The sequence below is a fragment of the Bos indicus genome, chromosome 29, assembly GCF_029378745.1.
Source record: "Bos indicus isolate NIAB-ARS_2022 breed Sahiwal x Tharparkar chromosome 29, NIAB-ARS_B.indTharparkar_mat_pri_1.0, whole genome shotgun sequence".
In the NCBI taxonomy this organism is placed as follows: Eukaryota; Metazoa; Chordata; class Mammalia; order Artiodactyla; family Bovidae; genus Bos; species Bos indicus.
Window position 1 is genome coordinate 2,168,240 of NC_091788.1, and position 20,367 is coordinate 2,188,606.

The 20,367-nt window shown below is 43.5% G+C and overlaps 1 protein-coding gene across 4 annotated transcripts in view; it reads right to left on the reverse strand.

The window, feature by feature from the left end:
* FAT3 (FAT atypical cadherin 3) overlaps positions 1 to 20,367 on the reverse strand; it is an 801,654-nt gene that overhangs the window by 113,660 nt on the left and 667,627 nt on the right. For 3 of the 4 annotated variants that reach the window (XM_070782590.1, XM_070782589.1, XM_070782588.1), the window contains exons 8-10: positions 14,449 to 14,724; positions 10,515 to 10,725; positions 983 to 5,056 (exon numbers count right to left, since the gene is read on the reverse strand). In XM_070782590.1, coding sequence (XP_070638691.1) covers positions 983 to 5,056; positions 10,515 to 10,725; positions 14,449 to 14,724 — 4,561 coding nt within the window. Of the gene's footprint in view, positions 1 to 982; positions 5,057 to 10,514; positions 10,755 to 14,448; positions 14,725 to 20,367 lie in introns of those variants that run through there. The other variant, XM_070782591.1, reaches the window with a different exon arrangement.

A 20,367-nucleotide genomic window follows, 5' to 3' on the forward strand; every position in this document is an offset into this window, starting at 1 on the left:
ATATTCATTTCAGACAAAAAGCTTCTTAGGCATTCTGTTATTTTTATTTCTTCAACTGGGATATTTGGCTAGACTCTTTTTAAATTTTATTTCTTTATTTTGGCTACTCTGTGTGGCATGTGGGATCTTAGTTCCCTGACTGGGGACCGAACTTGTGTCCCTTAAACTGGAAGCAAGGAGTCTTAGCCACTGGACTGCCAGCAAAGTTGGACTTTTTTTCAAATGGTAAAAATTGACTATCAAACTGGGTCATCTGTCACAAGCAAACTGCTGCTGCTACTGCTGCTAAGTCGCTTCAGTAGTGTCTGACTCTGTGCAACCCCATAGATGGCAGCCCACCAGGCTCCACTGCCCCTGGGATTCTCCAGGCAAGAACACTGGAGTGGGTTGCCATTTCCTTCTCCAATGCATAAGAGTGAAAAGTGAAACTGAAATCGCTCAGTCGTGTCCGACTCTTCGTGACCCCATGGACTGCAGCCTTCCAGGCTCCTCCGTCCATGGGATTTTCCAGGCAAGAGTACTAGAGTGGGTTGCCATTGCCTTCTCTGGTCACAAGCAAACTAATGAACTGAAAAATCTGGCTGAGTTAGTAACAACTAAAGAACTGAGTTGTCTCAGCCCCAGAGAGGTAAGATAACTCCTCAAACCCTCATCTCACGTCTTTCTCCCCTACTCTTACCCCTCTGCTGTGCATGTGTGTGTGCTAAGTCGCTTCAGTCATGTCTGACTCTGTGGGACCCCATGGACTGTAGCCCGCCAGACTCTGTCTGTGGGATTCTCCAGGCAAGAACACTGGAGTGGGTTGCCATACCCTCCTCCAGAGGATCTTCCTGACCCTGGGGTCGAATCTGTGTCTTCTGTGGCTTCTGCACTGCAGGTGGATTCTCTACCACTGAGCCACTGGGGAAGCCCGCCCCCTGTCACCTTCCATCTTTCTTTAGGAAGCAAAGCATAGAGTGAACACCGAGGGTGGCAGCCTTACCTGTAATATGGTAGCTCACTTGGCGATTGATGTCAGACGTGTCTCTGTCCCACGTGCTGAGGACGGCTACCACCTCGCCTGGAGGGTCACTCTCCTTCACATTCCCTCGGTACACCTCGTGGGCAAAGACCGGAGCGTTGTCGTTTATATCTGTCACCCTGACAGACACCAGTGCCGTGGAAGAAAGAGAGAAGGCTTCCCCGAGGTCGGAGGCCACCACGGAGAAGGTGAACATGGGGTCTGTCTCATGATCCAGGTCCTTCAGGGTACTGATCCAGCCTGTGTTGCTGTCTATGCTGAACGCTTCCATCACCTTCTCGGGCTGGGAATCCGAGTGGAGGGAGTAGGTGACCTGCCCGTTGGCTCCCCAGTCCACATCCATGGCTCTCACCTGTGTTAGTTTGGTGCCCACGGGCATCCCTTCCATGATGATTGTCTCATAGTTTGAAGTTTCAAAGACCGGCTTGTTGTCATTCAGATCCAGTACCTTGACGTCTACATCCACCGTGAACACAACGTCTACTTTGTCCAGGGGCATAGTGGCTGCCACTTTGAAGTGGAAAGCAGGGCTGACCTCGTGGTCGAGACGCTTGTCCAGCTTGATCGTGCCTGTTTCCTGTTCTATGATGAAGACATTGCCTTTGTTATTTTCCAGCCGCTCCCCATTAACTGTGCTGAATGTGACCTTCTGAGTGGGCAAAATCCTCAGGGTATCCACCGTGCTCCCAATGGCTGTATCTTCTGACACGGTGAAGGAATACTGAGACTGGGTAAAGGAGGGCACGGATGTTTCAGGGGGTAAGACGTGGATGTAGACAGGAATGAGGGAGTGCTTCACTGGGATGCCCCCGTCCACTGCTTTGACAAAGAAGGACAGCACTGTGTTCTTCAGCTGGTTAAAGTGGCCCTTGGTGACCATCCAGCCATTGTCAGGGTCGATTTCCAGGAGGTCAGCCACTGAGACCGAGGCCTCACTATAGAGGGAGTAAGTAATCCTTGCATTTGCGCCATCATCTGGGTCCATGGCTTGGACCTGCGTGACCAGGTGGCCCCGCCCAACATCTGCCCTGACACTGGCTCTGTATTCCACTGTCAAGAACTGGGGGGCATTGTCATTTTCATCCACTACAATCACCCTCACCGTACAGAAAGTTGTTCTTCCTCCGCCATCGAGAGCCCTCAAAAAAATACTGATGTCTCCTTCCAGAGGGTTTTCCCTATCGAGCCTTTCTGTTGTGGTGACCTGTCCATTGCCATCTATGAGGAATCTATCCTTTGCAAAGTCATTGATGATGGCATAGCTGATCTGCCCATACATCCCCGCATCCCCATCTGTGGCTCGAACGTGGATTACCTTTGTCCCAGCGGCTGCGTTCTCTCTCACCTCAGCTACATAGGTGCTCTGTGAAAAGGCAGGGCTGTACAGGTTGGCTCCAAGGACCCTGATATGCACTTGGGCGGTGCTCGTGAACAACCCATCAGAGACCGACACGTTGAGACTGTACAAAGGCTCCATCCGCTGCTTGCGGTGGTTGGACAGTGTAATGATGCCACTCTTGCTGTCCATCAGAAAGCTCGTCCGGTCATTCCCAGATAAAATGCTGTATTCCAACCGGTCAAAGTCAGAGCTGTCTGCATCGGAGGCTTGCACACAGGTTACAAAATGGCCCCGGGGGGCTAGTTCACTCACATATGACTCATAAATGAGCTGATTAAAGACTGGAGGGTTGTCATTTACGTCTGAGATGTAGATATGAACCAGGACCTCACTGCTCAGTGATGGGAAGCCATTATCTGTGGCTCTGACTTTCAAAGTGCAGTGTTGCACTGACTCATGGTCCAGCATCCGCGCCGTCAGGATCAAGCCACTTGCGCTGTCTATATGAAAATAATCCGTACTGTTGTAAGTATCCTGGACAATCTGATAATGGACCATTTTATTGTTTCCTGAGTCTGCATCAGTAGACACAACTTGTAAAACAGGTGTCCCGATGAGGGACGCTTCTGATAATGTTGTATTGTATGTGGGTTGACCGAAAATAGGGGGGTTGTCATTCACATCGTTAACAAGCAGGTCAATGGTAACTTCAGCCCTGGCCCCAGTAAGCGCATCACTGGCTCTTACTGTCAACTTGTAAACTGATGTCATTTCATAATCCAAAGGGCTAATGACTTTCAGGACCCCAGTGTCAAAGTCAATGTTAAATTGTTTATACAGATCCCCATCAATAATGATATATATGATGCCTTGCCCTTCTGGACTGGTGGCGTTGATGCTTAGAATGGGGGTATCCATGGCAATATCTTCATTGACAGATGCTGTATAAAAGGGCTTATCAAACACAGGCATTGCTTTGTTGACAATAGTGATGGGAAGTTCCACGGATGTGGACAAAGAGGGTTTTCCACCATCTCTGGCTAGGATGGTGACTCCATACTCAATGTTGGACAAGTCTGAGTTGAATGCTTCTTTTAAAATAACATTCCCTGAATTAGGGTTAATTTCGAAGTGGCCATAGTCATCCTGTAGGACGTAGGTCACTTCTCCATTTGCACCTTTGTCTTTGTCAATGGCCGTCACTCGGTAAATCAGAGTGCCAGGCTCAGCATCCACCTGTACGGCAGCGTAGTAAGGGAGACCCACAAAGACTGGAGAGTTGTCATTTATGTCTTCAATGCTAACCCTGACCACCACCCTCGCCACCCGTAGATGGTCAAGCTCTCGGCTGGCTTCCACCACCAGCTCATATAACTCCTGCTCCTCACGGTCAAAGGGGACTCCGGTGGTCTGAATGACCCCTGAGGTAGATTTTATCTTGAACTTGTTTCCTGGGTTTAAGATGCTATATTTTAAGGGCTCATTAAGGCGATTTCCAACTGCATTGACAATAGCAACTTTGGTTATGTTAGTGTTGTTCTCTGAGATGGAGGTGGAGTAAAAGTTTTGAGTAAAGTGGAGGCCACTGTCCATGGCTTCTTTAACCAAGATGGTAACCATCGATGTACTGTAGAACTTTCCATCAGACACCTTCACTATCAGCATGTAGTGATCTTTGGAGAGGTTGTTGTTTTTCACGGTGAGCACTCCACTATTTGAGTCAATTAAGAAATGATCCAAGCTGCCTTCCATTAGGCTGTACGTCAGTTCAGGGGGTACCTCGGAGTCAGGATCCACGGCACTAACTTTCAGAACCTCCACTCCGACATAGGTCGGTAGAAGTAAGATAGTCTCGAACACAGCCTGAGTGAACACAGGTGGGTTGTCATTCACGTCCGTGACCTCTATGTTGACTTCAACGGGACTCTCTGCGGTCAGCTGAGGGCTACCACTGTCTCTCACATGCACGTGAAAATGGAAATGGGCGATGGCCTCGTGGTCCAGGCTGGCGATTGTTCTGATCGCCCCTGTGCTGGAGTCCACTGTGAAGAACTTCTTGGCTGTGGACTCCACAATCTGATACACAAGCAGAGCATTCCGGTTGCTGTCGGCATCAGTGGCTCGAATCACCAGGGGGCTGTTATCCAAGCTCCTGACAATGCTATTGATGGGGGCTGCCTCGCTGAGGCTGCCCGAATACTGAGAAAAGAGAAAAACTGGCGCATTGTCGTTTTCATCAACAATCTGAATGTTGACTGTGACATTGGAAGCCATTCCTGCCATGTTGGTGGCCTGGACAATGAGCTGATAAGAGGAAGTCCGCTCGTAATCCAGCGCCTTCCGAGTGGTGATGACTCCAGAATAGGGGTTTATGGTGAAGATCCCATCAACATTTCCATCTTTCACTTCATAAATGAGAGTGGATTGACTGATGGCAGAGATTAGAATGACAGATGTTCCAACATCAACATTTTCATTCACTTCTGCTTGGTAGTCTTTGTGAGTGAACCTGGGGTTAGAATTATCAGACATGGTGACAGAAATGCGCACGATGGCGGTGGCAGACATCGGTGGGGAACCCTGGTCCGTGACTTTGACTGACAGGACAAACTGACCCATTGTTGTCATGTCTGGCTCTTTGGAAACTGTGATGATACCCAGGACTGGTTCAATCTTAAATGTGTTCCCAGTATTCCCTGCAATAGAGAAATCAACAAGAAAATGAGTTCAAGTGGGTCATTTTCTGAAGAGTAACTCTTCATCTTGAGGCTACTTTACATAGCATGGCAAATAGAAGCAATTATTTGTTTTCACTCCACCTTATCCTGAAATAAAATGAGAGACTTCCCTAAAAGGATATTCAAAAGACTTTGAAATGAATTTTCCAGTACATTGTGAATTTCAGATTAGTATCTTCTTAATCCAGGTTAACAAGAAAAACAGCCCAGCACTTATATAGTTTCAAATTGGGAAATAAGAGTTTGTAGGAAAGACTTTTCCAGTAAGAATGCTTAGGACTTTCTTATTCCCAGATTGGGCTGGCACATGCCAGTCACACTGGTAAAAAGGCATTTATCCCGAAATCAGTGCCACAATTCCATGCTCTATGCTGTAAGAAAGAAGGTCGTAGGAATCGTGTCAGAACAGTATCACATAATCATTTGGTTTAAGATTATTCCAAAGGTAAGTTTTGCTGCATGGAATTGGTATTGTTTCATATCCTCAGGATCAACTTCATTCCCAACAGTACTTAGGGGAGCGGGAGGGGGTTTGCTGCTCAGGCATGGAGAATTCTTCTCAAGTCATCATTTGCTTTGTAAGCTGTGAGAATTTTTTTCCGAATCCCTTACACGCCAACACACACACACACACATGCACACATGGATGTAACAGTGGACATAAAAAATGACAAGGCACTTGTTTCAATTGGTAGCCATTCTATTTGCTAAACTTTTGAGAGGTTTCTGGTGAAGTACAGAAGGGTTCATAAGAAGTGGCACTGAAACCAAGAACTTGAGGCATAAACCTCAGGAGACTGAGAGGCTGTAGCCCGCTGTGCACTCTGACCCCTGACACTGTGGAAGCTGAGAGGCCTGCCTCTGAGACAGGCAGGGGTGACATCCGGGACTGTGGAGGGTGAGGAAAGGGGAGGAGAGAGTGCGGAACACAAAACGCAAAGAGCACCAAGAACGCGGCTCACAGGTCATGAACAGTGGGGAGTAGCATCCTTCACCAAATGGCTTTTTGCCTCTCTTGGGGCTTTCCCCTACTTCTCAAACAACACACATACTTCTGGGTCCCCAACTCTTTTACATCACAAGTTAAAAATCTAGGTTATTCAAATATATCTGAGTTTTTCTTACTTTTTGAAGTTCTATAGCATGGCAACATACAGAGAGTTTAAATGTCATTATCATGACAATAGGCTCCAGGATTGAGAAGGCAGGTAAGTACAGTGCTTATTGAAATATGGAGCTTCCCTGGTGGCTCAGTGGTAAAGAATCTGCCAGCCAATATAGGAGACATGGGTTCGATCCCTGACTCAGGAAGATCCCCTGGAGTAGGAAATGGCAACCCACTCCAGTGTTCCTGCCTGGGAAATCCCATGGACAGAGGAACCTGGTGAGCTACAATCTATGGGGTCACAAGAGTCAAAATATACAATAAATACAGCTATTTACACACTCCTTACTACGTACTTGTTAATTAAACTTTTCCAAGTCTGAAAACAAAAATGTCATGTTCCTGTGAAGTCTATTTGTATGTTTGTTTATTTCTCGACAGGGAGCAAATCTAACAGAGGTAAAGAATTTGATTCTGACCCCAAATGTGGACATGCCACCTGAACATGACCATTTCAGGATGACAACAAGAAGGCCAATGAGCTCAGGAACAAGCTTGCAAATTTTCAATGAATGGTACTGTGGAATTGAGTGTGCTCCAATATTTGATTCACAGACCCTCACAAGAAGGCAGGAATCATTTTACTTCAGCATCTCAGGGGAGGCAAACAGAGAGATACATGACATGTAGGCCTGAATGCTACATCCTCATTACGGGGCCCCATGTGGAGTTTTCATGTGAGACTTTTCTTCCTTTATGTGAGACCTTTCTTCTTCCAGGCTCAGGACATAACAGCAAGATACACATGGCAGGGATGAAAGAGGCCCAGCCTTTGACCCTGAGTAGCTCTGTTCCCCTCTGCGGTCCTGTGGCTATTGATCTCCTTGGTACCCCGCCCCAGGATGCTGTCCAGTGGCTGCGTTGTCTCTCTCTCTCTTCAGCGCACTGTCCTGCTTACTTGGAATCCACTTCCTGCTTACTCTCTTCTGCTCTACTTCAACCTTTGGAAGCTAATCTCTGCTTGTTTTCTTGGAATCTATGCCAATGCAGGAGATGTGGGTTCTATCCCTGGATCGGGGAGATTCCCTAGACAAGGAAATGGTAACCCACACCATTATTCCTCCTAAGAAAGCCCAGGGCCAGAGGAACCTGGTGGGTGACATCATGGGGTTTCAAAGAGTCAGACACGATTTAGTGACTCAGCAGTAACAACGGCATGGCTTCTTATAGACTTTCAGCAACTGGGCAAAACCTGTGCTGACATTACCTACCATTATGAATCTGGTATATAGCACAGTGCCTGGCACAAAAAAGGAGCTCAATAAATATTTGTTGAATGACCGAGAGAGGTAGACTCAAAAAAGATTAACTTTCCATCTGTATCCATCTTGGGGTCTAATACGCTCCCTCCCATCGTAATTTAGCTCTTTCCTAGTCCTGGTCTCTCCTGTACTGCCCTCTTTCCAAGCCACTCATAAACCACTGCTGGCACCAAACGTCAACCCTGAACTAAATATAAGACCTGAAGTTCTGCCCTTGATTCTACCTCAGTCCTTTGGGTAAAAACAAAAAGCTTCAGGGACTTCCTTGGAGATCCTGTAGCTGGGATTCTGAGCTCCCAAGGCAGGGGCCCAGGTTTGATCCCTGGCTGGGGAACTAGATCCCACATGCCACAATGAAAGATCCCTCAGGATACAACTGAGACTTGGTGCAGCCAAATTAATAATAAAAAAAAAAAAGCTTCAGTAGTTACTTCAGGCCAGTCGGGGGACAGGAAATGCATTGCTGATGTTTACTCACTGAGTCATGTCCGACTCTCTGTGACCCCATGGACTGCAGCCCACCAGGCTCCTCTGTCCATGGCATCTTCCAGGCAAGAATCCTGAGTGGGCTGCCACTTCCTTCTCCAGGGGATCTTCCTGACCCAGGCATGGAACCCAAGTCTGTGTGTCTCTTGCATTGGTAGGCAGATTCTTTATCATTGAGCCACCAGGGAAGCCTTAAATACGAACCACCAATAAAGAGAGTGAAATCTTCCTTATTGAGCTTTGTGAGAGTACTTAAATGAGTTGAGTTGGGCATGACTTAGTGAATAACAACAATACTTTACACCAAACTCTTGTTATTTGCTTCAAACTCCTGAACTAGCTGGGATCTGCCTGTCTTTTACCATGATCTGCAAAGAAACTTGGCTTAACCAGAACCAATCCAGGTCAAGCATAGGTCGGTCTGTCCTGTAATTCTCATTAGCTTTTTATACATCTAATCAAAGTTTATTCTTTGAGATACATAGCATGCCTTGGGTTTTCTGGAAATTCAAGTTTTCTGTATAAAAGAAATTTTAATGGAAAAAAAAATTTTTCTGCCTAGCTTTAATTGAAGAAATGACTGAATTATTTCTCTATGATTAGCACTCGGCTACAGTCTTTGGAAGCTGAAAGATAAACAACACAGAACTTTCAGCTGGATGGTAAATTACCCTTAAATTACTCTTTGAGAACCCCCAAATTGGTTTTGAAATTGTCTGGTTATCTGAGAGGAGAAGTAGTATCCCTAATGACAAATATAAAAAACAAGTAGACACACGGACAAATGCTTAGAAGATATTAAGCAAAGTAGAACTAAAACCATATACCTAAATGATTACAATGACATAAAAGAAGGTATATGCATAAATGAATGAGGAGAAAAGAAAAAAACACATATGATTAGGGGAGAACTGCAGAATGAATATAGAGAGTTACTGAATTGCCACATTTCCTGTGGCAGTATTTAAATATTTATTTTTTTAAGTTTCCCTATATTATTTGTGAAACTAAAGGAACAAGGAATGAATAACAAAATAATTAAAATGGCCTGTGATAAACAAGAAATGCAAAATAGCGTTTAAAAAAAAGTACTGTCAGGCCTGGCCTTCCCAGGTGGCACTAGTGGTAAGGAAGCCGCCTGCCAACGCAGGAGACATGGGAGACGTGGGCTTGATCCCTGGGTCAGGAAGATCCCCTGGAGGAGGACACAGCTCCCCACTCCAGCGTTCTTGCTGGAGAGTCCCATGGACAGAGGAGACTGGCGGGCTACAGTCCACAGGGGCACATAGTTGCACACGACTGAAGTGATTTAGCACACATCTACGCACACACGCACTGTCAAGCTTTAGGGTGAAAGGAAACTCTATGGAAAATTGGAAAAGAAATGGACAAATTCTCTTGGGGCACCTGGCTGTTATGAACCCATGTCCTTTTTTTTTGGTATAGAGTTTACACAGTCTCATGTAAAATGTCAGTGTCTAATACAGGAAATAGTTTTATATTGTCATTCAATAGAGGGGCTATTTTTAAAGAAGATTGTTAGCTTTTTTCCTAAAACTTTTTAGTCCAAAGTTGTCATTGTAGCATTCATATTTTAATTCAACCACTCTCAAAAATGTTCCTTATATAAATCAAGAGAAAGAAGCGTTTCCAGTGCTAGCATGAAAGGAGACAGCATTTGGCATTATGCACGGCAGACATAATGTTGCAGAACACTTTGGAAATATGTGGCCTGAATGTTCAAAAAAACAAAACAGGGAAAGAGAAAATTGAGCAGAAAAAGGATCTGTGTAATTTTTAGGCTTACGGTCCTCTCCTTGCTTGGACATTCATCTCTTCTATCATAAGTGTTTTCTAAGTGTCCATCTTCAGACCATCAGTAAACCACGGTCTTGCCTTCTAGATATTAAAATTGACTTTTTAAAATACTCTTAAGTTTTAACAACACAAGAGCCTGTATTTATTTCTCTGTCAGGTTGAGCAGGCTGTTGGGTTCCTTACCCACTACCATGCTACTCATACCACCTCCAATGAAGGGAGTCTGTACTAACTGGGGTGTGAGGAGTGTGGGCATTTTTGAAGTCCACAGCCCACAGCCCACCTGCTGACAAGAAAACAATGATCTTTAAGCTTCAATTCACAGAACTGTCTGGCAGCCCTCCTATGATGGGAGGCTTTGGTTATTTCAGTCTGAGGCCATGGGCTTGTTGACCCATCAGAAAAAGCCACAGAGTTTATTATGCAGTCTCCTCTCTTCTCCATTCCAGAAAAATCTGAGATTGAACACAATAAAAGGAAACTCTTTCTTTGCTGTCAATGATGGAAAACATATTACTGAAATGCCAAGAACTTAATACACCATCACTGAGCAAATAGGGCAGTTGCTTGGCCAAAAAATCCATTTGGAGACATGCCAGTGGTAACTATGAGAATTTTACACGGTGATAAATACTCCTGAGGGTCCAGTGCCATGCATGATGCTGCTGTCTGCAACAGCTCTCACCTGCTTCTATGGTATACATGAGTTCTGCATTTTCCCCTTTGTCTTTGTCCAGAGCCGTCACCTGCAGTACAGCTGATCCCAGAGCAGCCGATTCAAACACGGACGCTTCATAGAGTGGGTTGGTAAAATAAGGGCTGTGATCGTTAGCATCTTCCACATTCACAATGACTCGGGCCAAGTTTCTTCGATAAGGAAACTCCTGATCTCTGACCTTGAGGCAAAATACAAGAAGCAATAGGACTAAAATCTTTAAGTTGCAAAGAATTCACATGGCTGTGTCTACAGTGAAATCAAAATGAAATCATGCACGGAAAGTGCTTGACCCGTTCCCAGGCCGAGTAGGTTCTCAGTAACTAACCGTGCTTCCAGCAAGTGGGGACATCGACTATGAACACGGTGAGAGCTGAGGCCACGCTGTATTGCTCAGCATTATGCCTGGCCTCTGGCCTGTTTCCGGTTCAGGCCGGAACTGAAGCCTGAATATCTCAAACACAGCGCTTTCCTCTGGTCTCCCTCACCCAGCCCTCTGTAATTTGCCTCAACAGTTGCTAATGGAACGGTGGATGGCGGCTCTTCTAAAGGGGAAACTGACATGTGGAAGTAATGAATGCAATGTAGGCACTGTCATTCATTCATTCATTCAACAAACATTTATTATCATCTATTATCTCTTAAGCCCCAAGATGGCCCCAGGTGTTTCAACAGTTCCCACCCTCAGTAGTTGACTAGGGAATGCAAACAAGTAAGTAGTCAGATAAAAGGCAAAAAGATAAATGCCAAAATATGAGTAAGCAGTAAGAAGAATGTAGCCTAGCTTATAAAACCAAGTAGAAGTGGAAAAATGCTGGGGGAGGTGGTGTGTGGCATATATTTCAGGCAAGAGGAACCAACGTAAATAAAGGTCCAGAGCTAAGAGAGAACCCTAACCACTGGGAAGATGAACCAATCTTAATTTCTAAAATGTGACACCCCCACACTGTGAAATACCAAAGAACCTTGCCTGACTGCTTTACAGTTCTCCCTGGTTTGCATATGGCAGGAGCTTAGTTCAGTTCAGTTGCTCAGTCATGCTCGACTCTTTGCAATACCATGGACTGCAGGAGACCAGGCTTCCCTGTCCCTCACCAACTCCCAGAGCTTAGTAAAACTCATGTCCGTCGAGTCAGTAATGCCATCCAACCATCTCATCCTCTGTCATCCCCTTCTCCTCCCGACTTCAATCTTCCCCAGCATCAGGGTCTTTTCCAGCAAGTCAGTTCTTCACATCAGGTGGCCAAAGTATTGGAGTTTCAGCTTCAGCATCAGTCCTTCCAATGAATATTCAGGATTGATTTCCTTTAGGATGGACTGGTTGGATCTCCTTGCAGTCCAACAGACTCTCAAGTCTTCTCCAATACCACAGTTCAAAAGCATCAATTCTTCGGTGTTCAGCTTTCTTTATAGTCCAACTCTCACATCCATACATGACTATTGGAAAAAATATAGCTTTGACTAGATGGACCTTTATTGGAAAAGTAATGTCTCTGCTTTTTAATATGCTGTCTAGGTTGGTCATAGCTTTTCCTCCAAGGAGCAAATGTCTTAATTTCATGGCTGCAATCACCATCTGCAGTGATTTTGGAGCCCAAGAAAATAAAGTCTGTCATTGTTTCCCCATCTATTTGCCATGAAATGATGGGACCAGATGCCATGATCTTACTTTTCTTAATGTTGAGTTTTAAGGCAGCTTTTTCACTCTCCTCTTTCACTTTCATCAAGAGGCTCTTTAGTTCTTCTTCACTTTCTGCCATAAGGGTGGTGTCATCTGCATATCTGAGGTTATTGATATTTTTCCCAGCAATCTTGATTCCAGCTTATGCTTCATCCAGGCCAGCTTTTCGCATGATGTACTCTGCATATAAGTTCAATCAGCAGAGTGACAATATACAGCCTTGATGTACTCCTTTCCCAATTTTGAACCAGTCCTTTTTTCCATGTCCAGTTCTAACTGTTGGTTCCTGAGCTGCAGACAGATTTCTCAGGAGGCAGGTCAGGTGGTCTGGTATTCCCATCTCTTTCCGAATTTTCCACAGTTTGCTGTGATCCACATAGTCAAACCAGTCTACTTTGGTGTAGTCAATAAAGCAGAAGTAGAAGTTTTTCTGGAACTCGCTTGCTTTTTTGATGGTCCAGCAGGTGTTGAGCTTGTGAGAGGAGGGCACTTGTGCGGTAGTTTCAACATTCTTTGGCATTGCCTTTCTTTGGGATTAGAATGAAAACTGACCTTTTCCAGTCCTGTGGCAGAAGCTTGCAACTAATCAATTCTATAACACATGATTTTGCTATAATTGTATGCAGCATTAATCCAATGTGTGCTTTTTTTTTTGCGTTCAGGTATAGATCCCCTAACTTCAGAGAGATTTGAAGAAATTAGAAAATCTACCAAGAAAGGCCCTATCCCTTACCCTACCTTTACATATAAGGGGAAGGGGTTTTCAAAAATAGTACCTGAAGGGAGTTGAGCAAAATGACTAAAAGGGCTTAGCTTGGAGAAAGGCAGTATAAAGGAGTTGTTTGCTCTAAACACTCAGTTACATAAATGATAAATGATACAGGGTGAGCACACTGAACTCTGAGTTATTTAAGGAAAGAATGAACAGACATGGCTTGGAGAATGGTGTTAGTCGCTGGGAGGGGATTTCTGTTCCTGAAGAGATACATGTAAACGCTAGCCAGTTAGCATGCTAAGTTCCCTGTCTATCGACCAGCCTGCCCCACTAAGGACCACGCTGGACTCTGTACTTTGGGATTATTGAAATCTAGGTCTTTTCCAATCGAATGTCCAAGGGTGCAAGGACTTTGTCTCTTTTATATCCTCAGTGTCTAGAACGGAATGTAATACACAGTGGGTGCTGGAGAAATATCTGTTCAATGAACGCATGAATGAGCAGCCAGAGGAATGCATCTGATGAACCCGAGTCCCTCCTCCGTTCCCCGCACTCTCAGCTGGCAACCACAGCCAGCACCACGGCACTCAGCTTTCCTCTTGCTCAGAGAGGTTTCCAGACTTGGAAAGAAAGAGCAGCACTTACTGGAACATTACTTCAGCTGCTTGGGAATTGACAGCATCTTAGTGCATCTTGGAGTCAATCAGTACAGAAATTAAGTCTCTGCCCTCCTACCCAGTCTTAAGGAACTCAGGGGCCTCTGATAGGGAGTAGCTGTGAAATTTCCCAGGGGGCTCTTGGATAGTTAAAGGGACAGGTTTTAGGCCATAAACAAGGGTGTTTTCTTACTAATCTTTACTTCTCATTTATGCAAACTCGTCGAACTTTGCTTTATAATGAAAGCGACTCTTCTCATTTATGCAAACTCGTCGAACTTTGCTTTATAATGAAAGCGACTTCTACACAATTTGGAGACCCTATGAACCCAAATTTAGACTTATTTCTCCAGGCTTCTCAGGTGAGTTCTGAGATCTCTTTTGTGAGCCAGTATTTATCGCTAGGTCCAATGCCAGTGCAATAAGTAATAAATCAGTCCTCTAAATGCTTCTAAGGACTAAGGACTGTACAGGTCAAATAAAGGATTACCCTGTGATTATCTTCTCAGGGAACTTCTTTTAAAATTTCCACCAAATCTTCTGGACACGAACCAATACCACAGCCTCGGAGATTTATGGAAACACGGTCTGTTACTTCCCTTTCGAGTCAGGCTGTCATGAGCCTTTACTGTACAATTTGTCTAAATTTCAGTTTGGCAAAAATAGGGAGTCAGTATCTAACAACAGTGATTCCCGTCTGAAGTAAAAAGGCAAGAATGAAGGCAACCCTGCTGTGAAAAGATCAAATTTACTACTACTTACAAAATTCAAGGGCCCTGCCCGCCTGGAGGCTAAGGCGTGCGCCTTAAGAAGGTGCTTCTGCTAGGAGAGCATTAAGCAGGCTGGTCCTACCATTATGTGCAGGATGTGCTTGTCTTGCGCCTCGTGGTCCAGCCTCTCGGCCGTGTAGAGGACGCCGGTGCTGGGGTCTATGCGGAACTTCCTCATGCTGATGGAGTCGATGCTGCTGTGGACAGTGTAGCTCAGCTTGTGCTTCTCATCTCTGTCTGTGGCTTCAATCTGCAGGATTTCTGTATCTGGAAGCACATCCTCAGAAATGGTCACGTCGTAATTTGGCTGAGAGAATTCTGGGCCGTTATCATTATTATCCAGCACTTTGATAAATACCTATAGTTAAAAGAAGACAAGAGTGATGACCAATGCCAATTTACTCATTGATAATAAAAGAGGCCCCTCCCTCTCTCTTCCCTCCGTGTCCTTGGATCCTAGCTTCAAACAGCTGTTTTAATAGGTAGGGAGATTCTTACGAAAGCGCATTGTAATTAGAGATAGACAATAAACCAGCAGTTCACGATAACAGGAATATAAACTGTGAGGATCAATATTCTCACTATTAATTGAACAGATGAGACAACCCCAGGAGGATGATAATTCCGGAAGATTATCTGAGGCGCAATGTAGGACATCCCAAGGTGACCTCAGTTTGTTAAGCTCCCATTATCTTACATTCTGGTTATGTGCTCTGACTGCTCTATAGTGGACTCAACGTGGAGGCAATGACAAGATAAGCAACAAGAAAGAGGCAAAGGAAAAAGAGGAGAGAGCAGAGGCGCTTCTCCTTAGGAAAGAGGTCTACCGAAGAGCATGGTGCTAATGCTAATGGTAGCTAGAGCACGGTCCCAAGTTGTTTCTTTTTAGAAAGTATTTTGTTCCCAAACTTTTCAGGAGAATTTTATAAAAGTCATAGCTTGATGAACCCTTGAGTATTCATCACTCAGCTTTGGCAATGATCAGTTCATGACTAATCTTGCTTTATCTTTATGCCCATTCATTCCCATCTGCTCCCTTGTATTATCTTGAAGCACATCCTAGCCATCATGTAATTTCAGTGTACACCTCTAAAAGACAGGGAGTCAAAGTAAACACACACTGACACACTCACAATACCACTACTGCATCTAAACAGAGAAAACAACAATTCCTTAATGTCTTTAAATATTCAGTTGGTGTTCATCCTTCTGTAATTGTTTAATGGCAACCCACTCCAGTGCTCTTGCCTGGAAAATTCCATGGACAGAGGAGCCTGGTAGGCTACAGTCCATAGGGTTGCAAAGAGTCGGACATGACTGAGCAGTTTCACTTTCACTGATATGCTTGTGTACTTGTGAATATATATTTTCATAGTTTCTTTTAACCAAGGTGTGCAAATAAGGCACATGCACTGCACCTGATTGATGTCTCCTGCAGTCGTCTCTTAATCTGTAGCTTCTCCCCACACTTGTCCCTTGCAGTTTTCATGTTGCTGTTGTTGTTAATCAAAAAGCCGAGCCACTTCTTTTGTTCCCACAGTCTGAATTTTTGCTTATTGTATCCCTATAGTTTTGTTTTACATGTTCCTCTGTCCCCTGTATTTCTTATCTTGGCAGATTTATGTAGAAGACTTAATAAAATTCCCATTCAATTTCCTTCTTCCTTTCCTTTTCTTTTTTTTTTTTTTGACAAAAGCCCCTCATGGGTGAAACTGTATTTCCACCTGGAGATACATAATACCTGGTTCTCTATCTTATTCTGTGTTATTGGCCACTGATGATCATGCTGCTAAGTCATTTCAGTCGTGTCTGACTCTGTGCAACCCCACAGATGGCAGCCCACCAGGCTACCCAGTCCCTGGGATTCTCCAGGCAAGAACACTGGAGTGGGTTGCCATTTCCTTCTCCAATGCATGAAAGTGAAAAGTGAAAGTGGAGTCACTCAGTCGTGTCCAACCCTTAGCATGGACTGCAGCCGACCAGGCTCCTCCGTCCATGGGATTTTCCAGGCAAGAGTACTGGAGTAGGGTGCCATTGCCTTCTCTGACTGATGATCATGATGCAATGCTAATTCATTAAAGTGCAAAACAGCACCATTTTAATTCTATGATTTCTTCCTCAATTATTAGCTAGAATAGTTCTAAAAATAAACTTCTCTTTAATTGTTTGGTTACTTTGAAGTACACTTCATGTAAGGGCTTTCTCATGGCTCAGCAGTAAGGAATCTGCCTGCAATGCAGGAGATGCAGGTTTTATCTCTGGGTCGGGAAGATCCCCTGGATGGCACAGCAACCCACTCCAGCATTCTTGCTTAGAGAATACCATGGACAGAGGAGCCTGGTGGGCTACAGTCCGTGGGACTGCACAGAGTTAGGACATGACAGAAGTGACTTAGCATGCACACATGTATACACACTTCATGCAGAAAAGGATTATATTTATTGATGTACACACGGTCCTTCCTTGGCCTTTTCAAGTTGGCTCTTGCGATGTTCTGACACAACCCAAGCAGTCTTGGATAGTTTTCTTGCTTTCCAATAACTGCTACTGGTAATTTTTTCAGTCATCTTATACATATCCCTGCTCCATTCTTGATTTATCTATAACTTCAAGAGGTGTTAGTTTCTTTTTAGTTAGAAGTGGCATTTAGAAACCATGATCTGGTGTTAGGAATGCTTATTGCTGTCAGTTTTGGTATTTTTTAGCAGAGTCAGCAAAGCATTTTTAATAATCATATCATGAGTTCATATTGATACTTCCAATTCAAAACTAAGCTGTTAACAACTCTGTCCATCAGTGGACTGGCACAGCCTGGGCCCATTCCCCCACCCCCGCCCTGAGCCACGTGGCCAACTACACTGGGATCTGACCTTGAACACAGTGGGCCGTCGGCCACTGCGTGTGGCAGGGCCTGGCTGCTAACAGGGATGACAGCCAGCCTGCCTGCCAGCACATCCACAGTAGCTGACTGTCACAACAAAAGAGCCCATGCAACCCACATAGGAGGCATCACTAGAACATACAGCCCTTGTAACAAGAGGCTAGTATGCTGCTGGGCTGCAAAGGCAACTTTGCACAATGTGACTTTTCCAAGATTGAGAAACATAACTGAACTACCTAATACATAAAACAAATATAGAAAATATAGAAAATGAGGAGATGTAGAATATGGCCTAAATGAAAAAACAAGACCAAACCCCAGAAGAACTAAGCAAAGTGGAAAAGAGCAATCTCCCGCCATCGAGTTTAAGATGATGATCATAAAGACGTTTAATGAGCTTGGGAAAATAAAATGGACGAGCCTAGTGAGAAGTTTAACAAAGATTTAGAAAATATAAAGAAGAACCAAACAGCTGAGGAATACAATAACTGAATAAAAAAATACTCCAGAAGGAATCAACAGTAGATTAGGTGATGTGGAGGAAAGGATCAGGGAACTGGAAGATAGAGCAGTGGAAATTCCAAGCTGAACAGAAAAAACAAACCAAAAAAAAGAATTAAAAAAAAATAAGGATAATTTAACAGACCCCTGGGGCAACATAAAACACACTAATAAACACACTAAAGGTCCCAGAAAGAGAACAGAGAGAAAAAGGGGGAAGATGGTATATTTGAAGATATACTAGCTGAAAAATTTCCTAACCTTGGAAGGGAAACAGACATCCATGTACAGGAAGGACAGAGAGTACACAGCAAGACATATTATAATTAAAATACCAAAATTAAATATAAAGAGGGAATCTTAAAAGCAGCAAGAGAAAAGCAACTAGTTATAAACAAGAAGACTCTAATAACACTCTCAGCTGACTTTTTAGCAGAAAATTTACAGGGCAGAAGTAAATGACATGATATATTCAAGTGTTGAAATGGAGGAAAAAATCTGTCACCCAAAATAATCTATCTGGTAAGGTATCATTCAGAATTGAAGGAAAGTTTTAAAAGACAATCATAAGCTAAAGGAGTTCATCACCACTAAGACAACTTTACAAGAAATGTTGAAAGGATTTCTCTAAGTGGAAAAGAAAAGGCCACAAATAGAAACTTAAAAAAAGGCTACGACTGGAAAAACCTCACTGGAAAAGGCAAAATATAGGAAAGGTAGTGGATCAAAACACTTATAAAGCTCAGTAGGAAGGCAAAAAGACAAAAGTAATAAATCGTCTTTATCTGTAATAAGGAGATAAGTAATACCTGAAATAAAATGATGTACAATGTGTTGTCAAAAATGTGGGAGCAAAGGAGTAAAAAATGTAAGTCTGTTAAAATGCATTCAAGCTTAAGAAATAATGAACTTAAAATCAATACCCATACATAAAGATGTTATATATAAATTTCATGGTAACCACAAATCAAAAGCCTAAAATAAACACACACACACAATAATAAAGAGAAAAGAATCCAAATAAACACTAAAGACAGTCATCAAATCACAAGGGAAGATTGCAAGGGAAGAAAAGGAATAAAGGAGAACTACAAAAACAATCAGAAAACCATTAACAAAATGGCAGTAAGTACATGTCTATCAATAATTAAATGAAAATAGACTAAACACTCCTACAAAAGACAGAGAGTGACTGAATGGATAAAATAAGACAAGACCTACATCCCTGCTGCCTACAAGAGATTCATTTCATATCTAGAAATACATACACACTGAAAGTGACACAAGGGAAAAAGGTACACCATGCAAATGGAAATCAAAAGAAAGCTGGAGTAGCAGTACTTAGACAAAATAAACCTTAAAACAAAGACTGCAACAAGATACAAAGAAAGACATTACATAGTGTTAAGGGAATCAATCCAACAAAAAGATAATAAATGCAAATAGGTATTTATCCAACATGATGTTGCTATCATTTAGTTGCTAAATTGTGACCGACTCTTTTGTAACCCCATGGACTATAGTCCCTCTGTCCATGGGATTTCCCAGCAAGAATATTGGAGTGGGTTGCCATTTCCTTCTCCAGGGAATCTTCTCAATCCAAGGATTGAATCCACATCTCCTAAATTTTCAGGTAGATTCTTCACCAATGATTCACCAGGGAAGCCAATTAAGCACATAAATACATATAGCAAATAAATATTAACAAACATTAAGGGAGAGAATAGTAGGAGACTTTAACATTTCACTTAAGTCAACGGATAGATCATCCAGACAGAAAACTACCAGTAAGGAAACATTGACCTTAAATGACACATTGACCAGATGAACTTAATTGATATATATAATATTATCTCTCTCTCTCTCTCTCCCTCTCTCTCTCTCTATTACTACTACTAAGTCACTTCAGTCATGTCCGACTCTGTGCGACCCCAGAGACGGCAGCCCACCAGGCTCCCCCGTCCCTGGGATTCTCCAGGCAAGAACACTGGAGTGGGTTGCCATTTCCTTCTCCGATGCATGAAAGTGAAAAGTGAAAGTGAAGTCGCTCAGTTGTGTCCGACCCTCAGCAACCCCATGGACTGCAGCCTTCCAGGCTCCTCCATCCATGGGATTTTCCAGGCAAGAGTACTGGAGTGGGGTGCCATTGCCTTCTCCTCTCTCTATCTTTATATGTATATATATATAGAACATTCCACTCAAAAGCAGCAGAATACACATTCTTTTCACATGCACATGGACATGGAATATTCTCCAGGACAGATCACATGCCAGGCTAGAAAATAAGTCTCAGCAAGTTTAAGAACACTGAAACCATATCAAGCACCCTTTACAACCACTACAGTATGATACTAGATATCAACCACAAGGAAAAAAAAACAACTGCAAAAAAACACAAATATGTAGAGTTGAAACAGTATGCTACTCAACAACCAACAGTCACTGAAGAAATCAAAGAAGAAATTAAAAAATGCCTGGAGACAAATGAAAACGGAAATACAATGATCTAGCATCTATGGGACACAGCCAAAGCAATTCTAAGAGGGAAGTATATAATGATATACATCTACCTCAAGAAACAAGAAAAACCTTTGGCCAGACTCATCAAGAAAATAAGGG